Source organism: Microcaecilia unicolor, chromosome 14, assembly GCF_901765095.1.
Source record: "Microcaecilia unicolor chromosome 14, aMicUni1.1, whole genome shotgun sequence".
NCBI classification, from domain to species: domain Eukaryota; kingdom Metazoa; phylum Chordata; class Amphibia; order Gymnophiona; family Siphonopidae; genus Microcaecilia; species Microcaecilia unicolor.
In genome coordinates this window covers 40,463,352-40,484,752 of record NC_044044.1, presented here as the reverse complement: position 1 = coordinate 40,484,752, position 21,401 = coordinate 40,463,352, and the positions used below count along the sequence as shown (strand labels likewise).

General features: G+C 47.1%; 2 protein-coding genes across 13 annotated transcripts in view; one reads left to right on the top strand and one right to left on the bottom strand.

The window, feature by feature from the left end:
* The window catches only part of ARNT (aryl hydrocarbon receptor nuclear translocator), a 36,053-nt gene extending 32,532 nt beyond the window's left edge, over positions 1–3,521 (bottom strand). For 6 of the 7 annotated variants that reach the window (XM_030187869.1, XM_030187871.1, XM_030187870.1 and 3 more), the window contains exon 1: positions 3,249–3,521. In XM_030187869.1, coding sequence (XP_030043729.1) covers positions 3,249–3,460 — 212 coding nt within the window. In that variant the 5' untranslated portion in view covers positions 3,461–3,521. The remainder of the gene's footprint in view (positions 1–3,248) is intronic. The other variant, XM_030187876.1, reaches the window with a different exon arrangement.
* Positions 3,522–3,611: 90 nt separating this feature from the next.
* Positions 3,612–21,401, top strand: part of SETDB1 (SET domain bifurcated histone lysine methyltransferase 1) — a 36,770-nt gene continuing 18,980 nt past the window's right edge. Inside the window, exons 1-14 of one of the 6 annotated variants that reach the window (XM_030187868.1) lie at positions 3,612–3,657; positions 5,188–5,410; positions 8,227–8,390; positions 9,382–9,419; positions 9,545–9,623; positions 10,292–10,489; positions 10,946–11,147; positions 11,267–11,340; positions 14,557–14,747; positions 16,937–17,066; positions 17,345–17,507; positions 18,259–18,414; positions 19,645–20,247; positions 21,202–21,318. In XM_030187868.1, the coding sequence (XP_030043728.1) occupies positions 5,199–5,410; positions 8,227–8,390; positions 9,382–9,419; positions 9,545–9,623; positions 10,292–10,489; positions 10,946–11,147; positions 11,267–11,340; positions 14,557–14,747; positions 16,937–17,066; positions 17,345–17,507; positions 18,259–18,414; positions 19,645–20,247; positions 21,202–21,318 (2,327 nt within the window). In that variant the 5' untranslated portion in view covers positions 3,612–3,657; positions 5,188–5,198. The other 5 variants (XM_030187866.1, XM_030187864.1, XM_030187863.1 and 2 more) reach the window with 5 other exon arrangements.

Below are 21,401 nucleotides of genomic sequence, written 5' to 3'. Positions count from 1 at the left end.
GCTCTGCTCCTCTAACTCTAAAAATCGGCATTTTTGTTACAAAGAATGCGAATGGTGTTCTTAGCTAAGTCATGGGTGCTGAATTCGAAAATGAAATCAGTTTTTGCCTATCGGGCTCAGTTTTCTTGTGACACGCTACCCTTTTTATAAAAATCCTTGAAAACGCTGCATTTTGGTACCCTGCTGTGCAGGGCCGCCGAGAGGGGGGGCAGGGGGACAAAATCCCCAGGACCCGGGCCTTCAAGGGGGGGCCCAGTGCCAGTCCCACCCGCCCTCTGACCATCTGCCACCGGGCCGGCCCCCTGTATTTAAATCACCGCGCGGTGCGACTCTCCCTCTCATCTCCCTGTGAGGCGGAACTCCTCCCTTCGGGTCTCCTTCCCTCCCTGTATCCCGCCCTCGGGGGAGCAGCAGCAGCGACCTTGGGGGCGGGGTGGGGGCGAGGCGGCCTTGTCTCGGGCCCGGCCAAGTTTCTCGGCGGCCCTGCTGCTGTGGATTAATTTAAATCAGCAGTTGTAATTGTTGGAAAAACAATTGAAATATACTAAGAATTACAATACAAAACCCTTAGTTTAGAAAGCCATCACCAGGAAATAAGGGAGGTTTGGCAACATTGCCCATGAGTCATGCTCGAACATGTTCAAACACGTTCTGTTACGTCAGTTGCCACCTGTATCTCAGCATTGAGAGTTCAGTCAACAATTGCTGTTGGAAGTGACTGCTTGTAGTTCTACGTTTGTGAAGGTTTATGTTTTGTGTCATTTCAGAAGAAATGCCTCCTACCTGTGCAAATAGCCCAAATTCTTTTTGTTATATCTGTGGAGAGTTTACTCTGAAATCGCAAAAACGAAAACTTAATCCTCTTGTAAAAAAGTGCTACGAACTATATTTCGGGTGTAAGGTTGGTGAACAGGACTGCAAATGGGCTCCCCACATTTGCTGTTTGATGTGTGTTACACTCCTGACAGGCTGGTTAAAAGGAAGACGTCGCATGCCCTTTGCTGTTCCCATGATTTGGAGGGAACCAACGGATCACAAAACAGACTGTTATTTCTGTCTGACAAAAATAGCAGGAATCACCTCGAAAACAAGGAAAACTGTGCAATATCCTAACTTACCATCTGCTATAAGACCTGTAAGTCACAGTGAAGAATTGCCAGTACCAGTGCCTCCTGAGAATTTGATAGTGAGTGAAGATGAATACAGTGACGAACACGCAGAAGACAGAGAAGGGGATATGCATACCGACCCATCATTTCAGGAACTCTGTGAATCAAATGTGCCCCACTTTTTGACACAAGGGGATCTCAACGATGTTGTTCGTGATTTAAATTTGTCAAAGCAACAGGCTGAGCTTTTAGGTTCGAGATTAAAAGGATGGAATCTTCTTTCTTGTGATACGAAAGTGAGTGTTTTTCGTGACCGACATGCTATTTTTTCTGAATATTTCTCCAAGGAAGGTGACATGGTCTTTTGTAATGATATTGAATCCGTTAGAACGGTTCCACGAGGACATTTCTCAAGGCAAATGGAATGCCGCAATGTTGTCCGACTACGGCTGGACCTTACGGAGAGACGTTCCCGAGGCAAAATACCACAGGAAATCTTTTTAGGTGTGTTTCTTCACTAATCTTTACTCTTATGTTGCTTATATCTTTGATTTCTTTGTGAACTGACACAGTTTTTTTGGAAGTCTTGTAGCAGAAGCGTGTCATTTTGCCAAATACATATAATAGCTACATACGCCGACACAAGCATTTACAAAAACCATTATCACATGAAAACTGAGGCTGATACAGAAATTCTGAAATGAGATCTGGATTCAGGGAAGAATTATCTTCCAGAAAATGTAAGGTTTTTTTTTTTTGTAGACCAGTGATCCCTTCTGGTCGTACTTATCCCAAACAATGCAACAGGTTCTCTGCCTTGAGCAGACGGTAAGCTCTAGAGAACAGGGACCCCGTACCCTGCCTTGAGCAGATGGTAAGCTCTAGAGGACAGGGACCCCGTACCCTGCCTTGAGCAGACGGTAAGATCTAGAGCACAGGGACCCTGTACCCCCCTCCCACCCAACCACCGAAGGTAAGCTCTAGAGGACAGGGACCCCGTACCCTGCCTTGAGCAGACGGTAAGCTCTAGAGGACAGGGACCCCGTACCCTGCCTTGAGCAGACGGTAAGATCTAGAGCACAGGGACCCTGTACCCCCCTCCCACCCAACCACCGAAGGTAAGCTCTAGAGGACAGGGACCCCGTACCCTGCCTTGAGCAGACGGTAAGCTCTAGAGGACAGGGACCCCGTACCCTGCCTTGAGCAGACGGTAAGATCTAGAGCACAGGGACCCTGTACCCCCCTCCCACCCAACCACCGAAGGTAAGCTCTAGAGGACAGGGACCCCGTACCCTGCCTTGAGCAGACGGTAAGCTCTAGAGGACAGGGACCCCGTACCCTGCCTTGAGCAGACAGTAAGATCTAGATCACAGAGACCCTGTACCCTGCCTTGAGCAGACGGTAAGCTCTAGAGGACAGGGACCCCGTACCCTGCCTTGAGCGGACAGTAAGATCTAGATCACAGGGACCCTGTACCCTCCCTTCCAGAGAAGGTAAGCTCTAGAGAACAGGGACCCCGTACCCCTCCCTTCCAGAGAAGGTAAGCTCTAGAGGACAGGGACCCCGTACCCTGCCTTGAGCGGACAGTAAGATCTAGATCACAGGGACCCTGTACCCTCCCTTCCAGAGAAGGTAAGCTCTAGAGGACAGGGACCCCGTACTCCTCCCTTCCAGAGAAGGTAAGCTCTAGAGGACAGGGACCCTGTACCCTGCCTTGAACAGACAGTAAGATCTAGATCACAGGGACCCTGTACCCTGCCTTGAACAGACGGTAAGCTCTAGAGGACAGGGACCCGTACCCTGCCTTGAGCAGACGGTAAGCTCTAGAGGACAGGGACCCCGTACCCTGCCTTGAGCAGACAGTAAGATCTAGATCACAGGGACTCTGTACCCTGCCTTGAACAGATGGTAAGCTCTAGAGGACAGGGACCCGTACCCTGCCTTGAGCAGACGGTAAGCTCTAGAGGACAGGGACCCTGTACCCTGCCTTGAGCAGACAGTAAGATCTAGATCACAGGAACCCTGTATCCCCCCCCTCCCACAGAAGGTAAGCTCTAGAGGACAGGGACCCCGTACCCCTCCCCCCTTCCACAAAAGGTAAACAATAGCGCTAGTGCCGTCCCCTCTCCTTCTCCTCACCAGGGTTTGCCGTGGCCGCCATTCTCCGAGTGCTCAAGCGGCAGGGTAAGGCAGGCACCCCCGGCCCCGGTGCACGTCCCGGTTTCCCGCAGGCCAAGATGGCAGCTGGCGACAACTCGTCTCCTCCCCTCCCCCCTGCACGCGCAGCGCAACGCAACTTGCTCCTGCCGGGAAGGGGCGGGGCGTGTCGTCAGTGACGCGCCACCTGCCATTGGTTGGCTGCCCTCGGGGGGCGGACCACGCCCCCCCTCGCCGACGTTCTTTGCAGCTTTCCGGTCGCCGGGGCTCAGCCGTTGCCCACTTGGGCCACCGACATCATCCCCACCACTGACGGACCGCGGGGGGTTCCTTTCCGCCCAAACGAACTCTAAGTCCCAGCGAGCAGAGCGGCTCCAGCGTGACCCCGGATGTAAGCGGGCGGCGTGACGTCATATCCTGCTACAACACGCTGCTGCTGCGGCTGGCATCGCCTCGCCACAACAACCGGCCTGTGAGTCGGAGCGGAACCGGAGGCGGCGGAGAAGGAGGGGACCGGTCCGTGGGGAGGAGGGGGCGGCCGACGACTCCCCCTCGGTGGTGCGGCGCCCCGCCCCCTCCCCGCGCCAGGTTGCGTTGCGCGCGCAGTGGGAGAGGGGGAGGAGTTTGCTCCCGCTGCTGCCATCTTGGCCGGAGAGGGACCGTCACCGGGCCCGTGGGCGCTCTCCGCCCTCCTCCTCCGGGATCATGGCAGCCACAGCTAACCTTGGTGAGGAGAGGAGGAGGGGAGGAGGCGCAATAAGGACCAGGGATGGGCCACTGGGTTCTGCTTTGATGCGAGTAGTGAATGTAAAATAGGTGCAGGAGCCCTGCCCCTTTGATCACAGTACGGAGGGAGACAGAGAAAGGTCAGTTTCCTGCAACACAGGGAGCCCCCAATCTGGGCTTAATTCTCTCCCCCTGCTGCTGCTCGCACAAAAGCACGTGTGTGTGTGTGCATGCATCTCTTCCAGCCCCCCATTAGCTGCAAGTTTTCCATGCATCAAATCTGTATATATTTAGCAAGATGCACGCTGAGCCTGGCCCTATCCCCTTAGTTTCACCACCTTTTGCCCCCCCCCCCCCCCCCATTAGCTGCAAGTTTTCCATGCATCAAATCTGTGTATATTTAGCAAGATGCATGCTGAGCCTGGCCCTATCCCCTTAGTTTCCCCACCTTTTACCATAGTACTCTTGGTCTCTGACCCTGGCTGGAGAATGTTGGTAGGAAGCAGGTTGGGAGTCGTCTTGCAGAGAATAGTCAGAGCACTGCTGATCCTGGCCTTTCTTCTATTCTCTGTCTACGGAAATAAATTCAGCAGAATGTCCTGAAACCAGGAGCTATAGCTGGGGCTGGTGCAGGGATTGAAGGGATTGTGACTATGGGTAAGTCACTTAACCCTCCATTGCCCCAGGTACAAAATAAGTACCTGTGTATAATACATAAGCCGCATTGAGCCTGTCATGAGTGGGAAAGCGCGGGGTACAAATGTAATAAAATAAAAAGTACAAACGTATGATACAATACTGAGAGCAGTTTAGGGAGTAAGAGTGGATTTGAACCTCATTCAGACTCTCTTTATGCTTTCAGCAAAATAGATATGCATGAGAGGGTCTTGGAAGCAGGCTAGTGCATGACAAATATTTCATTCGTATTCCTTATGAATTTCCTAGACATAGCCTAACCTGGGCACTCATGAAGCATGGGTTAAAAATGACTGTTGTTATATCTCCTGTCGCTGTTCTTTGGAGTATCATATAGTTCTTCATAAAGGCGGTTGATAAACCCCAATAAATAAATGAATAAATGGGAGAAATAGAGAAGTGGAATTTAGAGCTTGAAAATAAATATGGACGTGCTCATTGGATGCAGTATTAATTCTCCAAAGGGGGCTGAGTATTACTTTCTCATGGTTTCTTTCAGGTCTGGCAGGAATGGATTCCCAGGAATTTATGGAGCTGCAGGAGGCAGTTGTCCAGGAGCTGGGGATCTCCCTGGAGGAGCTGCGGCAGTTCATCGATGAGGAAGTCGATAAGATCGAGTGTGTCAAGCAGCGGAAAGCCCAGCTGGTGAAGCTGGAAAGCTGGGTGCAGGAGAAGGAAGCTGAGGTGGCCCATGTTGACAAGTTATTTGACAGCGCTTCCAGGTGGGCTGGCTGGAAGTATATTTGTAGAAACTGACTATTGTGTACTTTTAAATCTGAAGATGCATTGTGTAACTTGAATGTTTACCTGTTCCTTTATTGTATTAGTAAACAGCTGACTAGAAGGAATAATACCCAGACATGGGGTTGTGTAAACATTTTATATCATGCAGGTCTACTCAGAAAATCTAAAGGTGTATTAATGCCCATAGCTTTCTTATTGTCTGTTTTAAGACTGTAAATTGTAACGTTCCATGATATTTGTATTTTGCCAACCCCTGATTAGGTTCAAAGCGGATAAGTTATTAGAGCTATTTTACAGACAAAAAATAAAGTAAGAAAAAATTAACACAAGAACTTTTTAAACAATTACGTCTTCATTTATCTTTGAAACGCAAAATAAGAAGATTCAGATTTCAGATCGCTAGGTAGAGAATTCCAAAATTGTATCGATTGATGATACATATAATGCAATAAAAATAAACCCTTTTATAACGAGTATCTTGAAAAGAAGGATAATAAATGAGAAGCTGCTCAAGAAACTTAAGTACTGTTAGGGAAAGGAAAATCTAAATATTCTGGAGTTAATCCGTCAAAGATTTTAGAAATCATACAGGCCAGTTTAAAAAGTACTTGTGCCTGAACAGGCAGCCAGTGTAACCGAACAAGAGATGATTAGCCCTATCGAATTTCTTCAATCGAAATATCAGTTTGGGAGCAGAGTTGAAGTTTAACTGTGATTGTGGAGTATAGTTTATTGCAATAGTCCAAGTGTGGTAGAGTAAGGGCCTGAACCAGTATCGAGAAATGATCTTCTGAAAAAAAAAAAAAAAAAACCATGACGGAGTTGAGCAAGCTTTAAAAAACAAAAAAAAAACAGCGTTCACTGTGTCTTTCACTTTCAGAGACAAACTATTGGGCAGCTTTAATTCATCAGGAATAGCCTGTACTTGAGAACTTAACCATAATAGTTTGCCCTTATCCCTATTTAGCTGAAAACCATGAATTCTAATTTTATGTTCTGTCATGATACAATTGGATATTTTCAATATACCTTAAATCTGAACCTTTGAACTGCTGGTTTTGCTTTTTAGTTGGCTATAAGTAGAATGGCTGTGGTCAGGAAAAAGGGGATGGGGGGGGGGGGGGTATCGTGTGTCTAGGAGCTCTTTTCAAATTTGCTCTGTATGGTAGTGAATGTGGTACTCATCTGCATTCCTCACTGTCACCGGAGGCAGCGTTACTCGCAGGTCCTCGAGTGTAGCGTTTGTTGCCGCCTTGTCAATCTTTCTTTTCTTTTTCATTGTGTGAGAATTTGCACAGTCTGCATCCCTAGAACCCCTTTTACTAAGGCACGCTCACGTTTTTAGCGCATTCCTATTGGCATCTCTAACGTTTCTTAGACCGTGTCCCCTCGGTGGTTGAATATTCTTGGGATGATCAGGGGGGGAATGAGGAGGGGGAAGCAGAATCTGAGCAGGAAAGAGAATAAATACGCGTCGAGTTTCTCTTACATATGCACACTTGCTCTGGAATTCTCTACCAAAATGCCTGAAATCTACGAATAATCATCTAGAATTCCGAAAAAAAAAACCCCTGAAAACTCACCTGTTCAAGAAGGCATACCCCACAGTATCTGACATAAACACCAAGTGGAGTGGAGGAGTTGCCTAGTGGTTAGGGTGGTGGACTTTGGTCTCGGGGAACTGAGGAACTGAGTTCGATTCCCACTTCAGGCACAGGCAGCTCCTTGTGACTCTGGGCAAGTCACTTAACCCTCCATTGCCCCATGTAAGCCGCATTGAGCCTGCTATGAGTGGGAAAGCGCAGGGTACAAATGTAACAAAAATAAAATAGATACTATTGGAGATTCTACATGGAATGTTGCTACTATTGGAGATTCTACATGGAATGTTGCCACTATTGGAGATTCTACATGGAATGTTGCTATTCCACTAGCAACATTCCATGTAGAAGGCTGCGCAGGCTTCTGTTTCTGTGAGTCTGACGTCCTGCACATACGTGCAGGATGTCAGACTCACAGAAGCAGAAGCCTGCGCGGCCACATTGGTGATCTGCAAGGGCCGACTTCTACATGGAATGTTGCTACTATTGGCAATTCTACATGGAATGTTGCCACTATTGGAGATTCTACATGGAATGTTGCCACTATTGGAGATTCTACATGGAATGTTGCTATTCCACTAGCAACATTCCATGTAGAAGCTGCGCAGGCCTCTGTTTCTTTGAGTCTGACGCCCTGCACATACGTGCAGGACGTCAGACTCACAGAAGCAGAAGCCTGCGTGGCCACATTGGTGATCTGCAAGGGCCGACTTCTACAAAGAATCTCAAATAGTAGCAACAGTGGAGGAGTGGCCTAGTGGTTAAGGTGGTGGACTTTGGTCCTGAGGAACTGAGTTCAATTCCCACTTCAGGCACAGGCAGCTCCTTGTGACTCTGGGCAAGTCACTTAACCCTCCATTGCACCATGTAAGCCGCATTGAGCCTGCAATGAGTGGGAAAGCCCGGGGTACAAATGTAACAAAAATAATGAAATGTGGCATTTTAATCAGGAAATGGACAGTTTTCAACCCTAACATTTTGTCTAAATCCCCCCAACCTATTTACCGATACTTTTTTACTGTACTTGTCACTGTAATAGTACCCCTATACTGTATTAGTTCCGGAGAGGTGGTTACAGACTCCGGTGTGAACAATATAAGCCACTTTGAGCCTACTATTAAGTGGGAAAAGGTGGGATACAAATGTAACAGATAAATAGAGCCACACCTCCAAATTTTCCTCTCCCTCTGCAGTGCTGTTGATGACTGTGAGATGCTTGTGAAAGATCTGTACAGCAAGCTGGGCTTGAAGTATAGAGAGAGCAGCTCGGAGGATGAAGACCCTGCTCGCAAGTCCTCGGAAGTGATAGAAATCTTGGATGAAGAGGAAGACGACGACATTCTCAGCGTTGGATCAGGTTGGATGTAGTTGAATTTAAACTTTGTGTATTTGGATCACAAGCTAGGTATTTTTGGGGGTGAGGGGCAGTAGCCTCCCTCATGCTTGGGATTTCCAGCTTGTTTTTAACAGTCCTCTGTTGAGCTTGTGGGGCCACGGGCCTTTACTTGCAAATGAAAAAGAGATTTTTCTCCTGTGTTCTAGAGGGATGTGTGTTCGAAGTGACATGGGAAGTGTTGTTTTCAACCCAGAATGATAGGGATAAGTCTGCCCCGATAAGTTCAAAAACTGTGCTTGAAACAGAAAATACCTATAAACAATATAGGAAAGTAAATAGAACGAGCATTTCTGGCCTCCTTAACCCTAATCCCAGTACGTCAAGCTCCATCTCTGTCCATCTTCGAATCTAGATTAAAAGCCCACCTTTTTGATACTGCTTTTAACTCCTAAGCCCTACTCGTTCAGTACCCATGTCTGTTTTATCATTCCTACTTAGTAATTCCTTTATCCCTTATTTGTCCATTTTGTCCCAGTTAGATTGTAAGCTCTGTCGAGCAGGGATTGTCTCTTCATGTTCAAGTGTACAGTGCTGCATACGTCTAGCAGCGCTATAGAAATGATAAGTAGCAGTAGTAGTCTTTGGGATTCCGCACAGAATGTTGCTACAGTGGGATTCCGGAATCTTGCTACTGTTTGGGATTCTGCACGGAATCTTGCTACTCTTTGTCCTTATCCCTTATTTGTCCTGTTTGTCTGGCCTAATTAGATTGTAAGCTCTGTCGAGCAGGGACTGTCTCTTCATGTTCAAGTGTACAGCGCTGCGTACGTCTAGTAGCGCTATAGAAATAAGTAGTAATAATAGTAATAGAGTAACAGGCCCTCGGAGGAGAGCTGGTGAAGTGACCACGTGTATGAATGAGACTGGGGAGAGGAGGTTGCTGTGTTTACAATACAAAATCTAATTATGAGTAAGTTCTGTTAAGTGTTATATATTTTTTATTTTCTCACAGGTGATGGTGCTAATAAGACACCAAAGGACCAGGCTTTGGTGAGTTCAAAATCTGTCCCACCCTGGTAGAATTTGATTTGCGTTTCTAAAATAGCTCCCCCAGCTTATCGCATTAACCTTTAGAGAGTACTTTTGGAAATATTTGTCCATCTTGTTTTTGGCAGTTTCGGGAAGCCATGGCTGCCATGAGGAAATCCGCACAAGACGTTCAGAAGTTTATGGATGCTGTCACGAAAAAATCAGGTACCCAGGAGAGCTAGGCCGGAACTGGAAAAGAGAACCTGTCTGCGGTGGCAATTCAGAAAAATGGAAAACCACATAAGGAAATAATACAGAGCAATTTATCTCATTATTTCCATTAAAAAGAGGGGAAATTGCTCATTTGATTTCCACTTTCTGGCTAGGTCCCTATGGTTTTAGGGACACAATCTTTTGGTTTCTGCATTTAATATACAGATAAACATTTGTTTGGTTGCTGTAGGTTAAAATGGCACTGGAGATAATATATGTACAGACAAAGCGAATACCTAAGTACGTTTTAAGTATTAAAAAGCAAAGCTGTTCCGTGTTTTACACAGGATGTTTGCAGAGTACAATCTAAGTTGAAATATAGCCCAGATCCGAGAGCAATGTGACAATATAACTGTCGGGGATCAGCTGGGCTGACTCAGAATCCACAACCCTGCAAAAAATATTTACTTGTAGGAATAGAACAGAATTTACCTTTTTTGGGAGAAAGGACCCTCAAATGCTCTTTTCGGGATGGTAATTGGGGATATTTCAGACTAGCTTGTGCTTTACCGATTTTTATTTATTTATTTTTAAGGGAGGGGGTAACGGGTGAATCTGTTTATATTTTATGGCCTCTGAAGCAGCACTGTAACAGACTATGCTTTTATGTTGTCCTTTACCAGATGGGCCCGTGACCCGAGCCTCCTCCCTCCCGTCCTCGCCCACCAGCTCCTTGGGAGGGTCTCAGCAACTGAGCTCTGGAACTGTAGGGGGCGACCTCAGCAAGGACGGCGACCTGGTGGTTGGTATGCGGATTCTGGGGAAGAAAAGGACCAAGACGTGGCATAAGGGAACTCTGATTGCAATTCAGTCCGTGGGTACGTCAGGTTCAGAAGAAAGGCCTTGTAATATTTCCAGCTGCAGTCCATGTTAACTTGGTCTGTACATCTCTGACATGCGCACAAGTAGGTTTTAAAGCCAAAAAGACAAAAGTGTAGCAATTTATAGATTGATCTTTGTTTAAGTTTTATTTAAATCTGCAGGATAACGGTTGTAAAATTTTTCAGGGTATGTTCCGATTTAATGTGACCTGGCTGTTTCGGTATCTGCACAATAAGTTCAGATTCTGTTGGTTTTAAGAAAGCTGTTTTGTAAAATACACTTTCCGTTCACTTCGTGGAGATCCTGTCCACTTGGCGTGCTGTGCTGGGGTGGGTGAGGGAGTTTCGTGCTGCATTTTCAGGTGTGGGGTTGGCATCGGCCCTTGACTTGGAAGCCTCATGCAGCGCTGCAGATGGATGTTTTATGCTAACGCAGCATATTTCCCTGTGCAGGTACCGGCAAAAAGTACAAGGTGAAGTTTGACAACAAAGGGAAGAGCCTCCTTTCGGGCAACCACATCGCTTATGACTATCACCCTTTTCCAGAGAAGCTGTTTGTGGGGAGCCGGGTGGTTGCGAAGTACAAGGACGGAAACCAAGTCTGGCTTTATGCTGGGATTGTGGCTGAGCCTCCAAACATTAAAAACAAGATGAGGTATCTGGCCTACCATCCTTTTCTGCTTGGGCCGTATCTCATGGCTGATAAAGCTACAAAGCACAGTGCCTGGAATTAGCAATTCTCTGTCTTTCTACTGTTTTCTTTTTCTTTTGAAGGTTTCTGATCTTCTTTGACGATGGCTACGCATCCTATGTCGTCCAGTCGGAGCTGTACCCAGTCTGCAGACCCTGTGAGTTGTTTCATTGTTTCCCCCTTTGTGTTGCTGACCTTTGCCTGGGTACGGGCTATATAGGTGGCAGACAGGCTTATGCAGTTCTATCTGGGGGAGGGCTCAGTAATTTTGGTATCTGGAAGGGTTCTGAGAGCAAGAAAGGGAAAGGAAATGGGACTTGATATATCGCCTTTCTGAGGTTTTTGCAACTACATTCAAAGCGGTTTACATATATTCAGGTACTTATTTTGTACCAGGGGCAATGGAGGGTTAAGTGACTTACCCAGAGTCACAAGGAGCTGCAGTGGGAATTGAACCCAGTTCCCCAGAATCAGAGTCCGCTGCACTAACCACTAGGCTACTCCTCCACTAGCAACATTCCATGTAGAAGCCTGCCCTTGCAGATCAGCAACGTGGCTGCGCAGGCTTCTGTTTCTGTGAGTCTGACTTCCTGCACGCACGTGCAGGACGTCAGACTCACAGAAACAGAAGCCTGCGTGGCCACGATGCTGATCTGCAAGGGCAGGCTTCTACATGGAATGTTGCTAGTGGAATAGCAACATTCCATGTAGAATCTCAAATAGGCTGGGATTCTGGAATCTTGTTATTCTTTGGGGTTCTACATGGAATGTTGCTACTTTTTAAGATTCTGCATGGAATCTTGTTAATGGGACTTGATATACCGCCTTTCTGAGGTTTTTGCAACTACATTTCAAAGCGGTTTACATATATTCAGGTACTTATTTTGTAACAGGGGCAACGGAGGGTTAAGTGACTTGCCCAGAGTCACAAGGAGCTGCAGTGGGAATCGAACCCAGTTCCCCAGGATCAAAGTCCGCTGCACTAACCACTAGGCTACTCCTCCACTCATTCCACCAATAAGAGCCAACCTCATCAGTGATGTCACAATGGCTTGATTGCCCGATACTTACTTCTGATATCGTGATGTCATAAGGGAAAGGGAAAGGGGACTTGATATACTGCCTTTCTGAGGTTTTTGCAACTACATTCAAAGCGGTTTACATATATTCAGGTACTTATTTTGTACCAGGGGCAATGGAGGGTTAAGTGACTTGCCCAGAGTCACAAGGAGCTGCAGTGGGATCAAAGTCCACTGCACTAACCACTAGGCTTCTCCTCCACTAGCAACATTCCATGTGGAACCTCAAATAGTAGCGACATTCCATGTAGAATCTGAAATAGGCTGGGATTCTGGAATCTTGTTATTCTTTGGAATGTTGCTACTTTTTAAGATTCTGCATGGAATCTTGTTAATGGGACTTGATATACCGCCTTTCTGAGGTTTTTGCAACTACATTCAAAGCGGTTTACATCTATTCAGGTACTTATTTTGTACCAGGGGCAATGGAGGGTTAAGTGACATGCCCAGAGTCACAAGGAGCTGCAGTGGGAATCGAACCCAGTTCCCCAGAATCAGAGTCCACTGCACTAACCACTAGGGTACTCCTCCACTAGCAACATTCCACGTAGAATCTCAGACTCACAGAAACAGAAGCCAGCGCGGCCGTGCTGCTGATCTGCAAGGGCAGGCTTCTACGTGGAATGTTGCTAGTGGAATAGCAACATTGCGTGTAGAATCTATAAATAGGGAAAGGGAAATGGGACTTGACATACTGCCTTTCTGAGGTTTTTGCAACTACACTCAAAGCGGTTTACATATATTCAGGTAGTGGAGGGTTAAGTCACAAGGAGCTGCAGTGGGAATCGAACTCGGTTCCCCAGGATCAAAGTCCACTGCACTAACCACTAGGCTACAAAATGAAGCATGCTGACATTCTCGTCGCCACCTAGAATGAAACAAATTATTTCTACCTGGTACTTGAGCCACATTGGCCACTGGAGACACTAGATAGCTTTTTGGAGGCTAAGACTTTCCATCCCAATTCCTGAGGCCAAGACTGCTACTGCTTTACCTTCCCCTCCCCCGGTGAATGAGTTGCCTGTAAAGATGAGAATGATGATGTCATTAGGTCAGTTTAAACAAGAGTTAAAACTATATTGTTTCATGAGGCATTTAATTATGAGGCTTAATTGGGTTTCTGTCAGGTACTTGTGAACTGGATTGGCCACTTGGAAACAGGATATACTGACCCAGTATAGCTTTTCTTATGTAATGGTTAAACAAATTGGAGATTTGAGGGTTGCTGTGAAATTGGAAACTGTGCAATGTTTACATTTGCTGTCTGTGTGTTTTGTTTAATTTTGTCATTTGATTATTGTGAATGTATAAACTGCCTAGAACATTGCGGACTGAGCAGGTAATGTTTTAAATAAATTAATAGCCCAGGGGTGCAGAGGAATGCTGCCAGACAATGTGCCCTGGGTTCATGTTCCTGCCGTGTTCATTATTAGCACACACACACCCCCATCCCCTCAGGTCCTGCAGCAAATGGAAACCCAACCCTGGGAATATGAAAAAAAAAAAGTATATACAGCTCAATTATTCTTCAGCGTAAACTTTCAAACTGGGTACCATTGTGGGGGGGGGGTTTATCCTGATTTTCAAAGGACAGTACCTTTTAAAATACCATGAGGGCAGAGTACCCACATGCTTTTCCAGGGAAATCCCTGCTGTGCTTGAATGTGACTCATCTTGAGCTGCCACTAAAAACGTATAAGCCAAATTGAAATTAAATTTAAAAAAATTCACGTCTGCATGGCCACAATACGTAGATGTGAAAAGACAGTGTACACGTGTTTTCCAGTCCCACCCAAGAATGCTTCCATCCAGCTAAATGTATTTGCGTTGTGAAACTCGGTGTCATTTTAGCTGGATTGAGTGAGGGTGGCTTTTTCAGTGTCCCTGTGAATCACCTTGGAAATTACCCCTTCAGTTGTCTGTGAACAGTGGGGTGATACAATGGCTTATCTCAGGCGTTTAGTCTGCTTGAGTTTTAAAGTTCTCTTCTTTTGGGACACAGGCCAGTTGTGGGCTTGAACTGTGTCATTGTCCAGCAAAAAGCATGCAGAAAACAGTGGTGTTGTATTCTTTCAAAGGTGCTGCAGACTGGAACAGGTGTGTTATGTGCCGGGTCCATGCAGCTTCCTTCCCACGAAACAACAGTGTTGGGGTACTCTCCACCACTGGGGCTTGCAGAAGTCTTGCCTCGTGTCCTGAAATTCACCAGTTAGCTGGGAGGAGGGACATATTTAACATGCAATTTCAATTTGTCTTGTGAAGTCTTTACGGTTTTGTGTGTGTGTTCGGAGCAGTGAAGAAGTCCTGGGAGGACATAGAGGACATTTCCTGTCGGGATTTCATCGAGGAGTACATCACTGCCTACCCGAACCGCCCCATGGTCTTGCTCAAGAGTGGGCAGCTGATTAAAACGGAGTGGGAGGGGACCTGGTGGAAGTCCAAGGTGGAGGAAGTGGACGGCAGCCTTGTCAAAATCCTCTTTCTGGTATGTGAAATGTATTCGTCTGTGTATGTGTTTTTTTAATAAGCTGTGGCATGTAACAGAAGTGCAGAGGGAGCCGATGCAGAAAGGCTCGCAGTGGAGCCGTTCACAGATATTACCGTGAGAGTAATATTGTGCCATGCAGAAAGCTAAATGTGTTGAAAGCTTGCAGCTGATGGGGAGGGGGGAACGTGCCTCACTCATGCGCAGAAAGGCTTTTGTGATAAGCTTGGCTTCTTTTGCACATGTCCGAAGGAAAGCAGACGTGTGGGACACACTCGACGCCTGTTCTTTTGCTTCTAAATATGAGCCTCACAGACACTTCTTGTGCATAAAATTGAGGCTCATTAGGCACAGAAGAACGGTTGCCGATGTGCGTTTTATTCATCCTTTTCTTCCCATCTGTCTTTGAAACTTGCAGTTGCTTCCTTCTGGCTGCAAAAAAAGACAAAACTGGCATGAGATGCACTCTGACCTGGTGAAAATTGTCACGCTCAGCCGCCAGATCCGCGCCCCTCTTTCTCAGTCTCTTCCTTTCTTTACCAAGCACGCCCTTCACTCACGAGTCGACAGTCTGCAATCAGGGTCTCCGGACAACAGGCAAATCACCAGAAGTGCTTTATTAGCTCCTGAGTACATTTACTCTGCTTTAAGGCTTCACAGGCCTTTCTCTCTCCTCAGTGTAGCTCCACTTTTAAACCCAGTTCATTGGAGCCCTGCTTGCCATATAGTTCAGCGCGGGCCTGCTTTCCACACAGTTCACTTTGGCCCTGCTTTCAATATGGTTCCCCCCCCCCCAGCACTGCTTCCTATCCAGTACTTAGTTGCACTGCTCTTTCCCACAGTTACTGAGCACTGCTCACAATTCAGTTCAGTTAGCAATGTTTTCCTCCTCCATTCAGTTTAGCACTGCTTTCAAACACAGTTTAGTTTAGCATTGCCTTCACACACAGTTCATCTTAGAAATGAAATTAAACAGTTCAATTCAATGGCAATATGGTCTAAGTCACTTTCTCACTCTTAGACCTAATGACCCACCTCCCTCATTTGTCAGCACCAAACCACCTGACATCCACCCACCGGGTCAATTCACCAAGGCTTCATTCACTCTCTCCAGTTCAGTTCATAACTCACTTTAAGAGCCCTCCACCAGCACTTCCATTTCCTCCTCATTCTCCCCTCCTTTCTCCTCTTCCAGTTCCATTCTCTCCTCCCCTTCCTCCCGGTCTAGGGGCTCCTCCCTTCCCCCATCTGATTCCATCTCCCAATCACACCCCGGCTCCTCCCTCCCTTGCATAGATTCTTCTCCCTTCACCTGATCTGTCTGCTGGTGCTGCACTGCCTTCTGGGGCTTGTAGTTTCTTAGCTCCTGGCTTCTCTGACGTTTCCCTGCCTTCTGGGCTTTGTAGTTCCTTGGTTCTGAATCTCTCTGGTGCTGCACTGCCTTCTGGGGCTTGTAGTTTCTTTGCTCTTCACAAAATATTCTCGCATTGTGCGTGCATCAAAAGCTGAAATCCTTCTCATTACCGTACATTTTAATAGCGTGTGCAGCCATGTCTTTCACACTCTCAACCCCTCTCTTCATTAGTGTGTACGCACATCCTATGGGTTTTGGGCATCGGGTCAGAAGAAGGTGAGAATAAGGAAGATGGCGTATTGTAACTAACCCCTTAGGAAAGGAAGAGTTAGTGGTTACTGAGGACAGGCAGACTGGATGGACTACTTCATGTTCTGTGTTGCTGTGTATCTGCTTCTCAGGGGGTTCCTTCCCTGCCATTGTAGCGAGATACTGTAAGGGTTGAATGGACCCCCTTTTTTCAGGGGAGGGGGGGTTCAGAAGAGGTAGGCACCGGATCGTTGGGCCTTTCACTTTAGAGGGATGCAGTGAGGGTAGCATTTTTACAGGAGTGGGGAAGAAATCATCATGGTCATTGCTCAAGGATGATAGCTTAGTGGCTGGTTTCAGGGCCTGTGATTGTTGAGTTCCAGAGGCAGCCCTTATGCATGGCTCTAGCAGGGACTAGCCAAAAGCAGTGCAAAATCCCTGGGTGTTGTGCATGAAGGTTCCAGTAGAGCTGGATGTACAGAGGAAATTGGAGGAACAGATGTGAAAGCGCAGAGAGAGTGAAGAGGGTGTAACCAACGCAGGCATCTTGTGACCGTCCTGACAATCTTCTGTGCTACCACAACAGGATGACAAGCGGTGCGAGTGGATTTACCGGGGCTCCACGCGGCTGGAGCCGATGTTCAGCATGAAGACTTCCAACGCTTCCAGCCAGGAGAAGAAACAAGGGGGACCGCAAAGAACCCGTCCCAATGTTGGTAAGTGCCACTCGGAGCACGCCGGCCGGTGTGGTATAAAACCAGAAAGTTGGGCTGCAGCAGATGCATCTTGGTTCCTCCCAGGCTAGGTCCTAAGCATGGAATTCACAGGACCTTAGGCTCCATCTGCAGCAAACTAAGTGGTTCCTGAGGATATTGTGGAAAACAGTGAAGGGCCTTGTTTTTACACGTACACTGATAAAATTCATGCATCTCTTCACTTCTACTTCTCCATCTCCATTACGTGCCTGAAGCTTTCTTTCTCCTCCTTCCTGTAGGTGCAGTGAGGACCAAAGGACCCGTTGTGCAGTACACTCAAGACTTAGCTGGTACTGGAACCCAGTTTAAAGCTATGGATTCCATAATTCCACCGCCGCCTCCTCCGCCACCGCCCCTTCCTCCTCCACCGCCACCCCTGTCTCCTCAGTTTATGGATATGGAGTAAGTACCACAACTGTTCTTTCTTCTAGTTCCCTCAGTCCGTTGCTCGGCTTTTGTTTTCTTTCTGCCATTCCACTTGTGACTGGCATTAAGGCATTCGCTGAGGTCACAATGGACCTTTCCTCTTAAAAGCACAGGGGTTCAGGTGGCAAATGGCTGTTGCTTAAGGGTGACACTTAATGGCCAGATTCAGGACTTATAATTACAGGGCTTTGAAAGGTGACCTGGTGCATGGCCTGTGGCCTAGGGCCATCACTGCAATGGCCAGCCCAGTTCTATTGGAGATGGGGAAGGATTGCACGGTAGTGATAAATGAAGACTTAAGAGCCATATCCCAGCTGAAAGTACAAACCACTTGGAGGAAACTTCCAAGTTACAAAAAAAAAAAAAAGTGGTTAGGTTCATCGGTCACCAGGAGGCAAAACGCAGCAGCATGCTCTTTGCAAGTGTAACACCCCCTCAGAGGGGACAGCTCGTTTCCCACAACCTCAGGCATCCCCATCTTCCTGAGCCAGTTTATTTTCCTACAGCCCTGATTCTGTCTTAACCTGTCGCCATTTCGAGAGCAAAGAGGAAAATCGGCTATCGTTGCTTTTTTTTTTTTTTACTCACTTAGAGGTAGAGTTGGTGGGATGCACGAGCAATAGTGAATTTCAGTACACCAGTTCAGCCGTATTATTTTACTGCCCACATGATGGAGACCCAGAAACTTCTCTGCTGTCTGTGCTGATCCCTTTCTCCGTCCCAACAGCCCAGAAAATCAGCTGGCTCTGTACAGAAAGCAGGTGGCAAAGAAAAGCACCTCCTTCCGTCCAGGCTCAGTGGGGTCTGGCCAGTCGTCACCCGTCTCGCCTGTGCTCAGCGAGCCCCCTTCCAGCACACGACCCACTGGAACTCAGCAACACAGGTAAGACCAGAGTTTCAGGCCCTTTCTTTGGTATTTTAAGCTTGAGTACATTAAGATTGGTAGGACAGTCTCTCTCGATTTTAATTTTTGCCCCCCCATTTTTCCTTTATACTTTAGTAACACTATAATAAAAATGATCATCTTTATAGTCATATGTAGCACTGTACAGTGGTGAAAAGCATACATGTACACCATGTCCCTACCCTGCAGAGCTTACAGTAGCTACCTGAGGCAGTGAGAGATAAGGTGAGTTGCCCGAGGCACACAGGTCGTTAGACGTAGAATTTGAACCCTGGCCTCCCTGGCTTGAGAGTCTGTTGCTCTAACCACTAGGTCACTTCTTCTCCCTCCCCTGGGGAGGGGTCTGTTTGCCAGCCAAGGGCCAGGTGAGACATTTCCTCCAAGCCTGAACCCATGAGCCTCCCTCTCTCTCAAGTCAGCAGGTGATTCCTTGGGAGCAGTCCTCTTCTCCCTTCCAGGGAGCGAACTTTCTGCCCAGCACCCACCTATCTTCCCTCTCGTTAACTTTAAGCTCGGTCCTCTCAACATCAGGATTTCCAGACTGGGACAGTGCAAGCTTAGATTTGACTTTCAGTTAGAAGGTTTTCACATCACTGAAGACCTTTATCTGCTCGTAAAGGTTGGCCCTGGACACTGTCATTTTTCTAAGCTTTAAGAAGTTATTGGGGAGTTGAGGGTGGTGGATTTCGTGTGCAGTGAGATCTCTTAGCTTATTGGATGTGAGATTTTTTTGGGGGGGTGAGGGGTGAATTTAATAAATTAATATGTGTTTCCCTATGATTTTAGTGTGTTCACTGCTGCTCTCTCTCTAGTGAGATTCAAGAGCGAGTTCTGGCTATGCAGTTGGGATATTAAAAATTTGTGTATTTATTCCTTATCCTATGGTGCATTTTGTGTATGCATGTTTTTAATTGTCTTTTTGACTAAAAACCGTGGAAACAAACTGCTAGAGTTTTTACTTTGACCAGAATTTTGATGATTTTAAATACTGTATTTTGCAAATATTGTCAATGACATTTTCTATGTATACTTCCCATAGTCTCGTGGGTCGCAGGTTGCTCGCCCCTGGTATAAATAAATAAAATCTCTACTATTTCTAATAAAACGGATCGTCCACCATTTTCTGCACTGCATTCCTAATAATTCTTTTACTTTAGGAACCAAAGAGACAGCCTTTTTTTCCATGTTTCTTGTGGCTTTGCTTTGTAGGTATCTCTCAGGTCAAGCAGCCACTGTCGCTATCCATCAGTACCACGGCATGATGGACCGTGTGCCTGTAGAGCCGTCCTATCGAGCTCCCACAGAGAAACTCTTCTATCTGCCTCACGTGTGTAACTATTCCTGCCTTTCTCGGGTACGACCCATGACGAGTGACCAGCACCGTAGCAAAAACCCCCTACTGATCCCACTCCTGTATGACTTCCGGCGCATGACTGCCCGCCGCCGTGTCAACCGGAAGATGGGGTTCCACGTAATCTACAAGACGCCATGTGGACTGTGTGTGCGCACCATGCCCGAGATTGAACGCTACCTCTTCGAGACGGAGTGTGACTTCCTGTACCTGGAGATGTTCTGCCTGGACCCCTATGTGCTGGTGGACCGCAAATTCCAGCCCCAGAAGCCTTTCTATTACATCCCTGACATCACCTTCAACCGAGAGGATGTGCCTCTGTCTTGCGTCAATGAGATCGACACCACCCCGCCTCCACAGGTGGCCTACAGCAAGGAGAGGATCCCTGGCAAGGGTGTCTTCATCAACACCAGCTGGGAGTTCCTGGTGGGCTGTGACTGCACCGATGGCTGCCGGGACAGGTGAGCGGGGTCCTCTGGCACAGAGTGTGTGTGGTGGTGGTGGTGGTAGATCTTCCTTTGTAAGGTGCTTGTGCATTCTTTCACCTTCCTGTCTCTGACACATAGAAGCAAAACCTTTTCTAGGAGTAGGCTGTCCAACTCTAATTAGAAGTTATCAATTAATTGGACCGAGAGGAAGGAGAAGACCATTAATGCAGCATGTGCTACCTTTTGATTGCACCAGATCCCAGCCCTGGTTCTGAAATGAGCCAGAAACCCAAAGGAAGAGGAGGAAAGTGTCAGATACAAAGTACTGATTGTAACTGGGGAATTGCAGAATTTTTGCCGAGCTTGTTCCCGAGAACTTTTGCCGAGTCTCTTGGGGTACTTGAGTTAAAATTCAGTCTTGGGCTTGGTTACATAGTAAACATTATGCATAACACCTAACACAATGGTGATAAAAGTATTCAAGTGTGAGTCTCCCTTCCCCCATGAGCTGACATTCTAAGCAGGTACCTGAGGCAGCAGGAGAATAGCGGCTTCCCCAGAGTCCCAAGGAGGGTTTGGACTTCACATTCCCTGTTCTGATCATTAGGATGTGCCTTCTCTAGTGGACAAATATTCTTTCCCCCAGCGTACATGCCAGTCCAGTCCAGACAAGTGGGTTATATCCTCCAACCAGCAGATGGAGCCAGAGAAAAACAATCAAAGTGGACTTTGCACCTCTTAAAGGGGGCTGGTCCTGTTGTCCGCTCTCTGTTCCCAGAAGAAGGTGCAGGCACGTGCTGTCCTCCAACTCTGCTGATGATAGATTCATACTTAATAAACAGCATTCATATCAGAGAGGACTCCTCCCCCCTCCTTTCCTTCAGTTCCATGCCATGATCCTGCTAGTACAGACCCTGCAATCACCGAAGCACTTTGGTAACTTTCTGTAAGATAAATAATTAGTTATTTTGCTCCTACTTGGTTCAGAACCAGATGTGCATGCCACCAGCTGACATCCCAGGCGACAGCCTGTACTCCAGGAGGGCAAGTGAGCAGTGCGGCAGGCTTCCAACACAAGAGGCTGGACGAATGCATGCCCACAGGGTAAGCAGAACGACGCTGCTGGCTGCCAGGGATAATGCCATCTTTAGGAAGAGAGAGAGGAGCGTAACCAACCTCTTCCCTCC